This window comes from Sphaerodactylus townsendi, linkage group LG10 (genome assembly GCF_021028975.2).
Source record: "Sphaerodactylus townsendi isolate TG3544 linkage group LG10, MPM_Stown_v2.3, whole genome shotgun sequence".
Taxonomy (NCBI): Eukaryota; Metazoa; Chordata; class Lepidosauria; order Squamata; family Sphaerodactylidae; genus Sphaerodactylus; species Sphaerodactylus townsendi.
In genome coordinates this window covers 28009069-28023903 of record NC_059434.1, presented here as the reverse complement: position 1 = coordinate 28023903, position 14835 = coordinate 28009069, and the positions used below count along the sequence as shown (strand labels likewise).

Here is a 14835-nt window from a genome sequence, read left to right as displayed (position 1 = left end):
AAGCTCATTGCAAAATGTGTTGAGATCTAAAACAAACTGTTCTTCCTTGCACTTTGTTCCCTCTCCTCCCCCCCCCCCCTTCCTATTTACTGGTGTGGCCTTATTTTCTTACCAACAATGAACAAGACAATGTAAAATGGAGAGGGGGAGAATGATGTTGTAAGCTGCTCTGGTTCCTGACTGAGGAGAAAAGCAGGACATAAATATCAAAATGATTAAATAGAACCACAGGATGTGGGGGGCTGCAGTGAGGAGGGGAAGGGGTGGTGAGATCTCTGTCCTTGTGCCAGCTAAAAGCTGGTAGGAGTCAGCCCAATAGAATGTGCAAGATGTTAATTTTCAACTGTTTGCAGTAAGATTTTTAAACATTTTTACGCAATGAAATATGACAAATGTTAACTTCACCAAAAAAGAAACAATTTAACACAACTTAAAATCAAATCAAGTAATTTGTGGAAGAGAAGGAGAAAGAAAGGCTGCATATTGAGCTCCTATACTGTAAGATTTCCAATGGAATATTGGTAGTGTACCTTTGAGAGCAATCCAGGTTCTTGGCTATTTATCATACTAGGCCAGATTTCCCTGCCATTCAGAGCAGTTCTGTCACCTTTCACTTTTGGACTTGCTGTAACGTTAAGGTCTGAAACCTGTCCTTGAGCAGCCGAATTCCCTAGTTTGTCCTCAATGCGGGGTCGAGTTCTCGGACTAAAAGATATCTCCTTTATCAAATAGTGTAGCAAGTTAGACTGTGAACATACACTCCTGCTAAAAATCATTTTTACACTTCTATAAATCATTAGTGTGCTCAGTTTCTGATCTCTCAACGCGTTATAAAATTAAACCATACCCTTCCTTAATATTTTAACGTACTGCCATGTTTACAAAAAGAAAAGATCCAACCTATCAAAGCGATGTGAACACAAAGTTTCTTTAAGACTCTGTAATAACTCTCTCGATTGAATCTTGCAATTATCTTTTAAACTCCAAATAAAGCTTTAAAATCAGTTTGAGAACTGGTTCAGCCAAAAGAACTAATTTCTTCCAATTCCCCCCCCCCCCCCCCAATCTTATTATTTTATCTGTTTTGGGCAGCTACAGCAATCATATCAAAAAGTGATTTGCAAATATGACGGAATAAGAAGACATGGGGAATGTGGTTCAAGATAATATAGTTCAAGACACAGGGAATATGGTTCAAGATAAACTACTACTATATGAGTGGAACTTGGAGATGCCTCTGGATTGTGACAAATGTTATTCAGTCAGAATTCCTATAAATCTGACAAAGGAATTCATATAAGAAAACTTGGCAATTATTTGCATTGGAACATATTTTTAAGAAGTAGATCAGTGATTCCTTAACATTGTACAAAAACATCTCTAAAAAGAAGAGTTAGTAGAGAGTATTAAAAAAATTGATAAATCAAAAGGACTAACTACATAGTGATAACATTAGTTCAGATCATCAGGCGTAACCCTTCCAGCTGAAATCCTCCAGCATTCAAAGTCCACTCTTTCCTAGAGTCAGAATGGACAGACAGACTGTCTGATCCGTAAAGCAGGTTCCAAATCAAAAGGTCCAAGGTTGGATTAAGAAGCCATGAATAAGGCACCAAAAGAAAAACTAAAGTGAAAAATGCTAAACATTATGGCCAGGAGTCTGGGCCTGAGCTCATTTGACCAATCAGATCAGTGGCTGGTCATGTCAATTAACTACCTGATACTAGCTCAGGGGGTGAGATGGAATTGTGGGGGCTTCTTTACAGGTAAGTCCACCCATATCCTTCAGGTGTCAAGGTGCATGATTCATTTTTGCTAACTGGATAAAATGTGGCTCTTCTCTTCTCCTCTTGGAGATTAGAAAGTAGTCAGAATAGAAACTGTCTCCTCCCAAAACAGTTTTTTTTCCCTAGCTTAAACTTTTCTATTGTTGGCCTGAATCCCAAAACAATGTGTAAGAGAACAAAAAACTGCATTAAGGAACTTAGTTTCTTGACACAGAGATCTCTTGTAAGTAATAAAAGTAAATAAATACTTTTATTTTATTTATACCCTTTCCTGCCCTTTCCTAACCAAGTTGGGATCAGAGCAGCTTCTAACAATACTACATTATAATAGAAAATAAAATCTATAATAGACATAAGTTAACCTATAAGTTAAACTATAACTTAAAAATAGACAAGGTAAACTATAAATACTAATTTACATACCTACTATACATCAGTGAATTGGTTAAGTGTTGGACAAGTGACTGACAATGACCCAAAGAATCCTAGGTCCTGCAGTGAGTTGAACCAAGAGGAAAGAAAAAAAAACAAGGGGAAAAGGAACAAAGGGAAAACAAATAAAAGGAAAGGAAAGGAAAGAAAAGAAAACTGGAAGGAAGAGGGAGAGAGGGAGGCTGCTGCCTCAACGATATGCTTGGTGGAACATCTCTGTCTTACAGGACCTGAAGAACTAGACTAAGTCCCGCAAAGCACAAGTCTTATTGGACAGAGAATTCCACCCCCGGCTGAGGATAACTGGATAGTTCTGGGACCAGGGACCACTAGGATATTGTTTCCTGAGGAGCACAAGAGTTCTCTGGGGGGAATATTGGGAGAGGTGGTTCCGTACATACACAGGTCCCAGATGATTTACGGCTTTAGTACCAAGACCTTGAACTTGATCCAGTTCTCAATCTGGAGCCAGTGCAGCTGGCAGAGCACAGGTTGAAATAAAATTCATCAAAAAGCAAGGCCTAAGTATGGACCAAAAGAAGGGAGGAAGATGCCCGAGACTGCCAATGATCATTCTTAGACAAAACAGCTCATGTGATAACATAACAGATATCCTATTCATCTGAATGCAGTATCCTATTCATCTGAATGTAATAACGACAATGTCCTACTCAATACGGTTCCTGTTTCATATGTCTTTAATAGTCTTTGCTCAGTTATTTTGTCACCACACAATTTTTAATCAAAGTTATCTGCCATTTTGAAAAACTGTTAAGAGGGTGCTGTTCTTTTCAGGTATGTTGACAACCACTTAGTAATCACTTACGGTGCTGAGCAATGGCTTCTGGGTGGGTAGCACAGTTTTTGTTCCCAATTTACCTCTTCATTCAGTGCTTTAAGTTATCTAACATCCTTGCTGAGCTCTACAGCTTTCACAACCAGGAATTGCTTCTTCCTGTCCAAATACCTTCCACAAATCGCACATTCTCATGTTTTCCCCCACCCCCAATCAACAGCTGCACACACTGACCGTGAAGCATAAGTGAGAGCAGGACAGATCTGCGAGTGCCAGAAATAGCGAGGGGGAAGAAAAAAATTGCCAAGTTGACACACGGGCCTGTGATACTGCATTTCCACACCCTCAGAAGTGAGACAAATTGAGTAAGGAACGGGGGAAAGATAAGGGAAGAGTTAGGCCCAAGGCCCATAGTATAGAAGAAATACTGGATGAGAAGGGAACGATAGATCATAGGCAGAATACCTGCCTCAACACTTGAATTCCAAATAAATTATGATAGCAGAGTAGTGTTTAGCAACATAAAAGCTCTTAAATCTTTTAAAAATAATTTCCTATAATTCGAAGGTTTTATGAAGGGGATTGATGAGAAAGTGACTTTTAGATATACCTGTGGTAACAGTTTCATAGGCTTTTTGAAGTAATCCAATCTGCTCTATTCAATATATTTTGCTTTTCCAAAGCTTTTTTCTTACTCCCCCTCTAATGCTAACTTTTAGAGGATTGTGGCTTACTAAACAGAAGTGAAGAAATCACACAGCGAGAACTGAAGCACTAAGATTTTCTTATAAACAAAACCAGATCTTCCTTAATCTTTGGAAAAAGTCAAAATTTAGTCCCATCCCAGAATTTTTAGTGGCCTATTAATACCTCAACTGTTAAATATTTTCCTTTGCCATTAGAGTTCAAAACCCGAGGTGACCTGAGAAGGTTAGTGAAGAAGTTCCTACAAAAATGAAAATAAACTAGCTATCAGAATGAATTGTAATGTAAAAGGAATTATGAGGTGATCGCACTTCCTCAGGACTGATGGACATCTCTTTGTCAGGAGAAGCAAAGTTGAAAATAAAAAACGGGCCCAACTGCAAACAGCATAAACCAATCACACAGATCAGAACTCCATGTGAGGGTTAGTAACGAAAAAGGGCTCAAACTATGCAAATCAACAATGTGCAATGGAATCGTATAAACTAAAACACTTTAGACTTCAATGTTGTGCTGCTAGTCAGCCTGGACCGGGAGGTGAGGGGGCAGATGCTAGAAGAGAAGCTGTTTTAAGTAATGGGACTCAACACTGCAGCAACATTTTTTCCTTAATATTTAGAGTTCCCATTAGTTCTTTGCATTTCTGAGAGTTTTAAGAACCTCTTTATGTTAAAATTCAGATTCACAATAGCAGCAACTTGCAGAGGAAAAAAATCTCCATCTCTAGCACCTTAATTACTAAAAATCAGCTTACCGTGGTATCTGAAACTTCAGACTGCACATCTATGTTTAGCGATGTGCTCTCAGCTACAGAACCAGATCCCACAGCTGAATCTATAGTCCGACCATCCTCATCATTTTCTCTAGCCTGGAACATGGCAGTGGCATAAACAAAAAACTATATAAATGGGGCAGTACAGTGAACTTGAAGGGAAAATGCTACATTTTAAACTCAACCCCCACGCTACTGACCAACATCAACAATTCTCTCACATACTTCAAAGAGATGTTCTCCAACTTACAAGCATCTTCTGCAAAAATTTCAGGTACGATTTTTCCTGGTCCTTCAAGTGATCTATGAGATGTGTTAAGCGTTCAACATTAGCAGATCGCTCATTTTTCTCAACAAGGTCATCCCGCATTGAGCTGGCTTTTGCAATATAGTCACGAATTTGAACTAATCTGCTTACAATCTGAAAAAGACACAGGTAACAGTAGTGAGTTAATCTACTGTGATAAGTAAGACTTTTTAATTAAACAGATGCACAGGAAAAAAGACTTCAGCCTCATACAATCATATACACACACACCAAAATTTGTACACACTCACACAAATTCTATGCCATGACAAGTTTAAAATTTGAATTACAAAGCAAATGTTACTCATGTAAACAGTAACACTATATAAATAAGGACAGCAATAAACACAGTCTGACAAGCCTTTTAATATGTTAGTGTCAAAATCCAATCAACACAGCTGCACACCTGCCATACCTATTACCCTCACCATGTTTGGATTATTGTAACCCTACATATTTTGGCTACCAGAACACTTAAAATACATTCTCTATCAATAAAACAATCCTTTCTAGAAGATCTCAAAAATACCCAACAACGAGTTAACATGCCTAAAACCCCTTTCCAGAAGAAATGTATGAAAAATTAATCACAAGAACCCACCTGGCTACTGTCCACAACAGGTTCGCCTCTGCCATCTTCTTCAATCGAAACAGGACAATTCTGTAACAAATCCTTACTCAAGGCAGCTGTAAGTAAGTCTTTGTACTGGGATGGTCCACCAGTTTCTTGTGTTTGAGAACTTGATGTGGCATCTTTTCCTTTGTTAGTGTTAATCTGCAGTGACAGGAAGTTGAATGGCTTTCTGTTTTCATTAAGCTGCCGTTTGTTGTTAGCAGCTGTTGCTCTTCCTTGAGAATCACTTCCAATACTTCTCTACACAAAAGCAAAGGATCACAAGATCACTTACATAAGCCTTTTGAACATGGCTCTAACTTTATTATTAAACAATTATGTGATGGCACAATTTGAGAACTGTACAAAAAGGTACCGGTAAGTGACCACCTATCCTCCAGATGAATACACTGTCCAAGTAATGATTTGGTAAAGAATATCACAGCAAGGCAAACAAGAAAGCAGTGGGATAGCTGTTCACTCCATCCCAGGTTCAGGCACCTGGACACTACTTCCTCTAATCTCTCCTTTGGCAATGCCTCTTCCATCAGTCACTTTTCCCAGTCAGAGAAAGAGTAGGGCAGAAAGCATGATGGGAGAATAGTAAGTGCTGTATCCTCAAAGAAACACTAAGGCAACCTAATCCTATTCCTTCTACTCCCTCCTGCATTCTACACAGCCGGTCATTTGTTCTACCCATAGAACAGTGAAAGGTGATTCTGCTTAGATCAAGGCTCTGAGACAAGGAGATCATGTTTTTTGTGTGTCTAAGCTGACATTGTGCCACAAGTCAGGCAAGTGCTGCCACTCAGAGGCCAGCAACCAGAGCACCTGATCAGATGTTCTGCAGACATTCTTTCCCCAATTCCATCTTGTCACACAGCAGAGAAAAGGACAATGACAGAGCATACATCAGGGTATGGGCACCAGCTGATTTCTGAGAACTCTTCCCTGCCTTTCTGCTCAAGTGCCAAGCAACCAGAGCATCCTGTCGTGTTTTGTCACTTACAAGGCTTGGGTCCTGGATGCCTGGGAGAGAGACAAGTAACTAAACATTTTAAATAAAGCAGTAGATCAAGACAGTGAGGCAAATGTTTTTTGCATTTTGCCTCCCTATTGAGGGACAGGGGAGAAAGGCAAAGCAGCCAGGAACTGTATGTAACACTGCGTCTACTTTTCAGATGCAGAGCTGTAGTTTTAGACTGAAAGAAAGAATATACTCAAGCATATGGTTTCCAGAACAAGAGTAGAAAACCCTCTCAACTCACACACACACCCTGACACACACATTAACAGTAGTACAGCAAACTCTCTACTACACTCTCACCTCTACGGTGTCTATTTTATGAAAATGAAGTGGAACTCAGAGATTACAAAGAAGCACTAGGAAAGTAAGATGCCAATGCAAACACGCGTTCACAGAATGGTTATTTGGTGTTTTGTGATTATGGAGTAATAGTTCTAATAAATAACTTATAAATCAAATTATTTATCTAACCCACATATCTCGAAGATGATGTTATGCAATTCCATATAATCCAAAATTAACATAACTGCTAACTCACCTGGTAAAACTTGTACTTATGTAAAGAATGTATCCATAATTTAAAAATGTACTTTTTATTTGCCCATCTAGCACACCCACAACCATTATTCATTAAAAACATTCATTGGCTTTTGCAGGTGCACTATTGCACTCAATGTGGTAAACAGAAAGCACAAACCTGATCCAAATCACTGAAGTTTATTCTTTGCTTAAGCTTTTCCAGTTCTGCCTGCTCAGGGACAGACATCTGGGTCATGTATCTGGTATGAGGAAAGCTATGAGGGGTCTTTGATTTCCGCCGTCCAATTCCTGGTGTGGATTCCGGAGATATGTCATTAGTAAGTCTTGTGTCACTTCCGCCAACAATTTTTTTCCTATTTTTCTCTGAAGATCTGTTTGGTCTCTTGGGCTGACCACCCCAACTCTTTGTTAAAAAAAAGAAAGACGTGTGACAATCGAACACAAGGATTCGCTTCAGGCTAATGACTGGGGGGGGGGGTTAATTTAAATTGCAGTTGGCTTCAAAGCATGAATACAGCAAATTACAGTATACATAATAGCAAGTTCCAGCTCGTGTTTTCAACAACATCACCCAATTTGATTTCAAGCTTGTATTCCCACACTGATTTATAATTCCATTTTCTCTTACAGTAGTCCTCAATTATTCATGGTTCTAAATTTCCCATCTAACTGATTTTTGCTGATGCTAGAAAAATTCAGTATCATAAACCAGAATTGATCAGATAAAAAATTGGGGTTGTACCGTATTGTTCAATCGATCATCAAGGCTTTCATTACCCCAACTGGGTAAATCATGATCGTCCAGTCCGTCTTCAAAAGGACTGCCTCCTGCTGCCATGCTATACTATCAGCCAACCGCTAAGAATATATCTGGTGAAACAAAAAATTGTATGTAATGTTAGATCTCATCCACTGAACACATTAACACAATGATCCCAGTAAATATAAGCATATTTGAAGAAAAAAATAAATATTCATATTTTATTTTTGGGATGACTTATCAAAACAAAGCAACTTAACGAGAATCAAGGTAGAAGTCAAGAACATCAACAATGTACAATGATACATAAAACCCCACCAAAAAAACCAAACCAACCAAAGTACTTTGATAAATGATTTTCTAATCTCAAATAAGAAATCTTATTTCAATGAGGAAATTGTTGCAATTCTATAAAATTTAGCAAATAAGCCCCAAAGAACCCAGTGCGTCTCACGTCAAACAAAGCAGGAATGGGATTAAACTGCTTATCACATTATATCCAGGTACAATGGCTGTACTGTTTCTGAATCCAAACCCTAATCGGTAGGATTTCTTACTGGACAGCTTTTGATCATAGGAGTCACTTGCTTGGCAGTAATATAAGCAGGTATCACTCATGGCTCTCATGCAAAAGCAAGAAGTGGAAGAGCAGAGTGTGTTACAACCATGGCTAGGATCCAAAGCCTACTGAGATGCTACATGCTGCCAAGTAAGACAGTAGGCAGAGTGGCAAGGGGGGAGGGGCAGTTTGGCATATAAATTCACCAGGTGCCCAATAATACAGCTTTTGCTGTGTTTAAGAGAACAGCAGTGGCGTAGTGGTTAAGAGCAGGTGTACTCTAATCCAGAGGAACCGGGTTTGATTCCCCGCTCTGCCTGCGCACTCCAACACACGCCAGCTGAGTGACCTTGGGCTAGCCACAGTTCTTCTGAGCTCTCTCAGCCCCACCTACCTTTTGTTGTGAGGGGGGAAGGGAAAGGAGTCTGTAAGCTCCTTTGAGTCTCCTTACAGGAGAGAAAGGGAGGATATAAATCCAACTTTTCTTCTTCTAAACAGTGAACTAACTTCTTTAAAGGTAGCTCACATTTACTACACTGACACTTTCCATCTTCTCTCAAAATATAATAAACCTAAATGTTTACTGAATTAATCTGCATACCCTTTGAGCTAAAAGTTCTTTCTGCTTGCTTTTCCAGGTAGCCTTTTCATGTTCATTTTTCTAGAAGCTAATTTCAGAGGAATATCCTTATATTTAATTTTCAGAAACTTGATTCTGAAATATTTCAGACCTTAATAAAACTAAAGTTGCATACATAGTTCTCCTCAATGTCAGCTTTTGTGAAAATTTAAAGTTGTAGACCATAGAAAGTGTTCTTACAACAATATACAAAATGCCAGACAGTGTCTACACCACAATACTGATATTAAAAAGTCACACCAACTACACAGAATTTTCCTATATGTTCCACCACTAATCAACCTCAAAAGTATACAGATCCAGCACAATTCAATTCTGCTGTCATCAACAAATTAGACAGCCATGAAGATCAAACTGTGCAAGGTAAAGTTGGACCCTAAAAATACTCTTTTGCACATTACATACAAAAGAGAAACAAAAACAGAAGAAGAGGAAGAGTTTGGATTTATATCCCCCCCTTTCTCTTCTATAGAAGACTCAAAGGGGCTTACAAACTCCTTTCCCTTCCCCCCTCACAACAAATACCCTGTGAGGTGGGTGGGGCTGAGAAAGCTCTGAAAAGCTGTGACTAGCCCAAGGTCACCCAGCTGGCGTGTGTAGGAGTGCACAGGCTAATCTGAATTCCCCAGATAAGCCTCCACAACTCAAGCGGCAGAGCTGGGAATCAAACCCAGTTCCTCCAGATAAGAGTGCACCTGCTCTTAGCCACTGCTGCGGAAACATCTATGATTTTTAAATAGAAGATAAACCAATTGAATTTAGTACAGCGTTACTTCCAACCTGACATTCACCAGTCTGGTTTTTGTGCTCCAAATGCCAGAGCATCTTTTAAAGTAGTTCAGCCCATTTACACTACCACAAAGCTTTTTCAAGACTAACTAATCTTAGCAATGCTATGGTCAAATATGGAGAAAAGGTTGCTTGTACCTAACTACTCACCTACTCAACTTGAGATCCCAGCTTCTTACCGTTATTTACAACAGGGCAAAACCCTATTTTCAGCCATCAGTTAGTTTGCTTTATTAGCACTTACCTTCAATCAGCACTTTTCACATCTACCTTAAAAGAGTTCTCAAAAACAAGTATCATGTAAGGAAACTAAAACCCTCTCAAAGTTAATGAAAACCACTTAAGCTAATGAAGCAGTCTCTACAACTTGCTGTTGTGGTAAAAGTACCATCAAGTTACAGCTTACTCATGGTGACCCCATAGGTTTTCAAGGCAAAAGATATTCATTGCCTGCCTCTGAGTGGGCTGAGAGAGTTCTGAGAGAACTATGAACAGCCCAAGGTCACACAGGAGATTTCACTGTGTGAGTGGGAAATTGAACCTGGTTCTCCAGACTAGAGCTTGCCACTTCTTACTGTTACAAGTTGGATATTTTCCACAACAGAACTACAAATCCAAACAACAAAATCAGTTGCATGTTGGAGTTACTACATACAAAGAGTTGTCAAGAAGACACTGTAAACACTTCAGGCAAAATAAAAGTCGGCGATTCTCTAGTATGCTCATCTGCTGGGAAAAGCAGCAAAGATTGCAAAAGGGATCAGATTATTAGGCTTGTACAACTGTCCGGCTGTGACTAGGATGGTTTTCAATCAACTTTACTTTCAGGACATCTTCTGCATAAAACCTTCTTATGTCTGCATTTGGCACTTGGAATTAAACAGTGGACGGAAAGTTTAAATGGCTCAGGAACAAGCCAAGCAGATCCAGAACTATAAGGGCTATTCACCTCAGAACTGACCTGCAATGCCATCTTCCCCACTGCCTTCCACAGTAGCGACAGTGGACACCAACCACTGTTGCTGCCAAAGAGCTACAGCCATGCAACTCACACAGTACTAGTGGAACCGCTGGGGAGACATGCTCTTGAAGCAAATTTCCTAAGTGATTGGGCCGAGTGTCTTTACAAATAAAGTCTGCCACTTACAAATACAGCCTAATTTTATATGTAGATATTGGAAGTGACTCCTCCCTCACTGATTTCAACTGTGCTTATCTCTTGTTTGGTAACATGAGAACTGCGACCAAAAGCTCTGCTTTCTTCCAGGCTGCCAGTGACCCTTTAGCTCAATAGTGCCCAACTCTGGCTCTCCAGATATTCATGGACTATGGTGGGGCTAATGGAAATCATAGTCCATGAACATCTGGAGGGCCAGAGTTGGACAGCCCAGCCACGCCCTTTCCCAGTAAAGTAAATGATTAGTATATCCTTGAAAATAAATTCCAGGCAGGAATAGCAACACAGGAGGCAGAGGGAGGCGCTTTATTAAGTGGCAGGCAGTACAGCAATACCTTATTCCACATTGAGTGAAGCAACTGACCCACCCTAGCTTTCACAAACCCTTTCTCTTGCACGCTTTCTTAGTATAGGATCAACCTTGATCATTCGGCCATTTGCCCCTGGCCTTAGATGGGACAGCCTCTGCAATGGGTCCAACAGCATTTAGGAAAGTGAATCCCTTTCCCATTATCCAATACTCTACTAGATACTGAGGAAAGATATAAAATATGGCCCACCATCAGAAATGGTCAGAGGGTCTGTAGTTCAGCAATACCTTATTCCACGTTGTGTGGAACAGGTGACCTACCCTAGACTTCGCAAACCCTTCCTCTTGCAGGCTTTCTTAGTATAGGATCAGCCTCGATCATTTAGCCATTCGGCCCTGGCCTTAGATGGGACAGCCTCTGCATGGGCCCAACAGCGTTTAGGAAAGCGAATCCCCTTCCCATTATCCAATACTCTAATATATAATAGATACTAAGAAAAGATATAAAATAAGGCCCACCTACTGAGTCAGAAATGGTCAGATGGTCTGCAGCATGGAAGGGAGGAAGAGCGGATAGAGCTCCCCCTTCCCGGAGCCCACCTGCCTTCTATCCCCCACCTACCCAGACCGAGAACGAAGGACGGTTGGCTGAGTGGAGTCCGAGATGAGCAGAGCCCGCTCTTTCTCCAGAGCGGCGGCAAAGCCTAGAGTGCGGGAGGGGAGGGGCTACCTGGGAAGACCAGCCAATTAGGAAAAAAACGAACGCGTCGTTTCCTTGGAGACAAGGTACCCAACTCTCCCCCCCATTTCCAACTCCGCCAAGGTGCAAGGGGGCGGAGCATACCAAGGGCGCGCGACGGGTTGCGAGGGAGGAGGTGGCCTTCGACGCGCGTGGCCAGCAACAGAGTGCCGGACACGCCTCCTTTCCACCACCCCTTCCTCAACATCGGGTTGTTCTGCATAAAGTGAGGGGGGAATCCCGCGCATGCGCACACACGCTCAAAACACCCTCGCTGTTCGTCGCTCTCAACTCAAGCGCGCCCCGGGCCCGGCTATTGTGAGAGGACAACCGATGGAAGACATAATATTTCCCCCCTGCCGTTATTTTACCTGAAGACTGGGCCAGCCTCGGTTTAGCTCGCCCGCTTTCCCACCGACGCCTCTTATTCTTCTCTGCGGCGGAGAAGCCACCTGATGGAAACCTCTCAGACACCCCCTCTAACGGCCACTCTCGCCGCCATCTTGGCCTTCTTTCTAGGGAAAGGAGAGGGTAGGGGCGGACGGATACACACCGTTACTTAGTAACCTTTGCTTGAGACACAATCATGCTCTTCCGCGCCGTGCGTCCCGCCTCCTGTTCCTCCTCCCTACCCCGCTTTTTTCCTGGGGCACGTGACCAGAGAGGATCCAATCCCGTTCTGTTGCTATGCGCCGGCGAGAACAGTGAGGTGGGGTGTGAGAGTTATCTGCTTAAACTACGTTTCCCATAATGTAGCGCGTGCAGTGGCATGCGCAGTTGACTTGCTTCTGAGAGGGATTCTGAGATTTGTAGTTTCATTCCAATCTCGCAGAATGATGTCATATATAATTTGCTTACATAGTCTGTCAGCGTTTGCTGAAATTGGCAGTAGAACGCTGGCTAGTTCATAAAGCTGAGGGAAGAATTAAATTCAAATACAGTACACATTTTCTTTGTTAGACACAGTATTAAAATTATCTGTAACTAAAGAAATTAATTTTTTTCTGAAGCAGACAAAAAAGTGGTAATCGTGTTAATTCATAGTGAAATTCAAAAACAAAATCATTATTATTAAATTAATTTTTATGCTGGTCCTCCCTTTATGGATTTATTAGACAAATAAGTCTATTTAAACAAACAGTTGGTCTCGAGTAGCTTTTATTGCAATAAAGCAGAGACACGTAAATAAACCTGTCTCAAGAGAGAAAGAACAAAGACATTCCTTTATACATTTTTCTCTATCATCTAGAAAGCTGAGGCTAAGACTGATTGGTTGCTCCATATAAGGCAAAATAGTTTCTAACTACGGTAGACAGATGATTGGTCTAAATCAGGGGTAGGGAACCTGCGGCTCGAGAGCCGCATGCGGCTCTTCTGCCCTTGCGCTGCGGCTCCACGAGCCGAGCCACCAGCCCCATCCATGCCCGCCCTGCAGGCAGCAGGGCAAGCGCACCAATTGCCTGCGGCCGGCTGGGCCACGCCGCGGGCTTCCCCTCTCACCCGCCCCGTTTGAGCGGGGCGGGTGCTTTCCCGGCGGCCGGCAAGGCTGAGCTGCTGGCTTCATCCTTGCCTGCCCTGCAGGCAGCAGGTAAGGGCTACCCACTGCTCCGGCTTCCTCGCTCACCTGCCCCGTTGGAGCTGCAAGCAGGCTGAGCTGCTGGTCAGATCCTTGCCCGCCCTGCAGGCAGCAGGGCGGACGCATCCATGCGCTTCTCAGAATGAGCGGAGTAAAAGGTAAAAAACCCAATATATATAGTGTTATCTTTATTTTAAATGTCAAAAATTATTTGCGGCTCCAAGTGTTTTCTTTTCCCGTGGAAAACGGGTCCAAATGGCTCTTTGAGTGTTAAAGGTTCCCTACCCCTGGTCTAAACAGACAAAAACACAGATGCTATTCAAAGTTAGAACTTATATATTCCGACTTGATAAATACCAGAGGTCTGTTGTATATACTCTGCAACAGCAGCATTTTTCAGAGGTCAACACTGGCCTTTGACTCCTGGCTTTTCTGCCCTACAATCTAAAACAGACAATGCTGATTTCTTTTATCCAAAACAAACAAAAATGATTTACTCAATTTAAAATATACAATAACCGTTGGAAGTGAAGGACTTTATGCTGCTTCCTGCCTCAACCTTCACAGGGTGTTTTACTAGATAGCTGGTGACTTGATAGGGACCTAGGGATTGTCACCTTTATTGTGCTGGTTCTATCCCTTTGATATTAGACTGATACTTTTAGGGACTTCCTTCCTTCCGCCTTCTTCTAAATACTTCTCCATCTTACTTTCACCATGCCTAGAGGAAGGATGGGTGCTCCATGCATCCATCACCATCCATCTAGATTAGGATAGATTAGTGAACCTATCTACCTACCTTTCTATCCAGAACAAAGTTCACTAATAAATACTCTTTTTATTAGATTAGAAACTACAACTGACTCCGACTTTCTTTTGTGCTAGCTTGTACATACATGGGATCCTCACACGCACGCACGAGGTAAGGCTTCTGCTCAGAGGTGGGATCCAACAGGAACCAAGAAGTTCTCAAGAGTAGGTTACTTTCACTATTTGTGTGTGCCAAGTGAGGGGGTTACCACTAATTGGTGATTTTGCCACTTATTTTGGCCTCTTAGTTACTCCCCTCCTCTACTCCTCAGCACACTCGTGTAGAACTCCCAGCAGTCTAGGCAGGAGGTGCACCATGGCAGCTCAAGGCCAGGTGTGACTAAGCTTTCCCACCCAAGGATCACAGCTGCTGCGTTCTTTGGCCGCAGCCCCGTCTGGCAATGCCCCACCTAGACTAAGTTCCGGCTACTTCCATGTCATGCCCTACCCAGCCCTAGCTGGCTTACGCCACTGTTTGAATCCCACCACCATGGTA

The 14835-nt window shown here is 41.9% G+C and overlaps 1 protein-coding gene across 6 annotated transcripts in view; it reads right to left on the bottom strand.

The window, feature by feature from the left end:
* The window catches only part of PCM1 (pericentriolar material 1), a 70470-nt gene extending 57970 nt beyond the window's left edge, over nt 1-12500 (bottom strand). For 3 of the 6 annotated variants that reach the window (XM_048509416.1, XM_048509417.1, XM_048509418.1), the window contains exons 1-5: nt 12325-12500; nt 7722-7849; nt 7137-7382; nt 5401-5673; nt 4743-4913 (exon numbers count right to left, since the gene is read on the bottom strand). In XM_048509416.1, coding sequence (XP_048365373.1) covers nt 4743-4913; nt 5401-5673; nt 7137-7382; nt 7722-7817 — 786 coding nt within the window. In that variant the 5' untranslated portion in view covers nt 7818-7849; nt 12325-12500. Of the gene's footprint in view, nt 1-530; nt 720-4474; nt 4589-4742; nt 4914-5400; nt 5674-7136; nt 7383-7721; nt 7850-12324 lie in introns of all 6 variants that reach the window. The other 3 variants (XM_048509414.1, XM_048509415.1, XM_048509413.1) reach the window with 2 other exon arrangements.
* Nucleotides 12501-14835: the final 2335 nt, after the last annotated feature.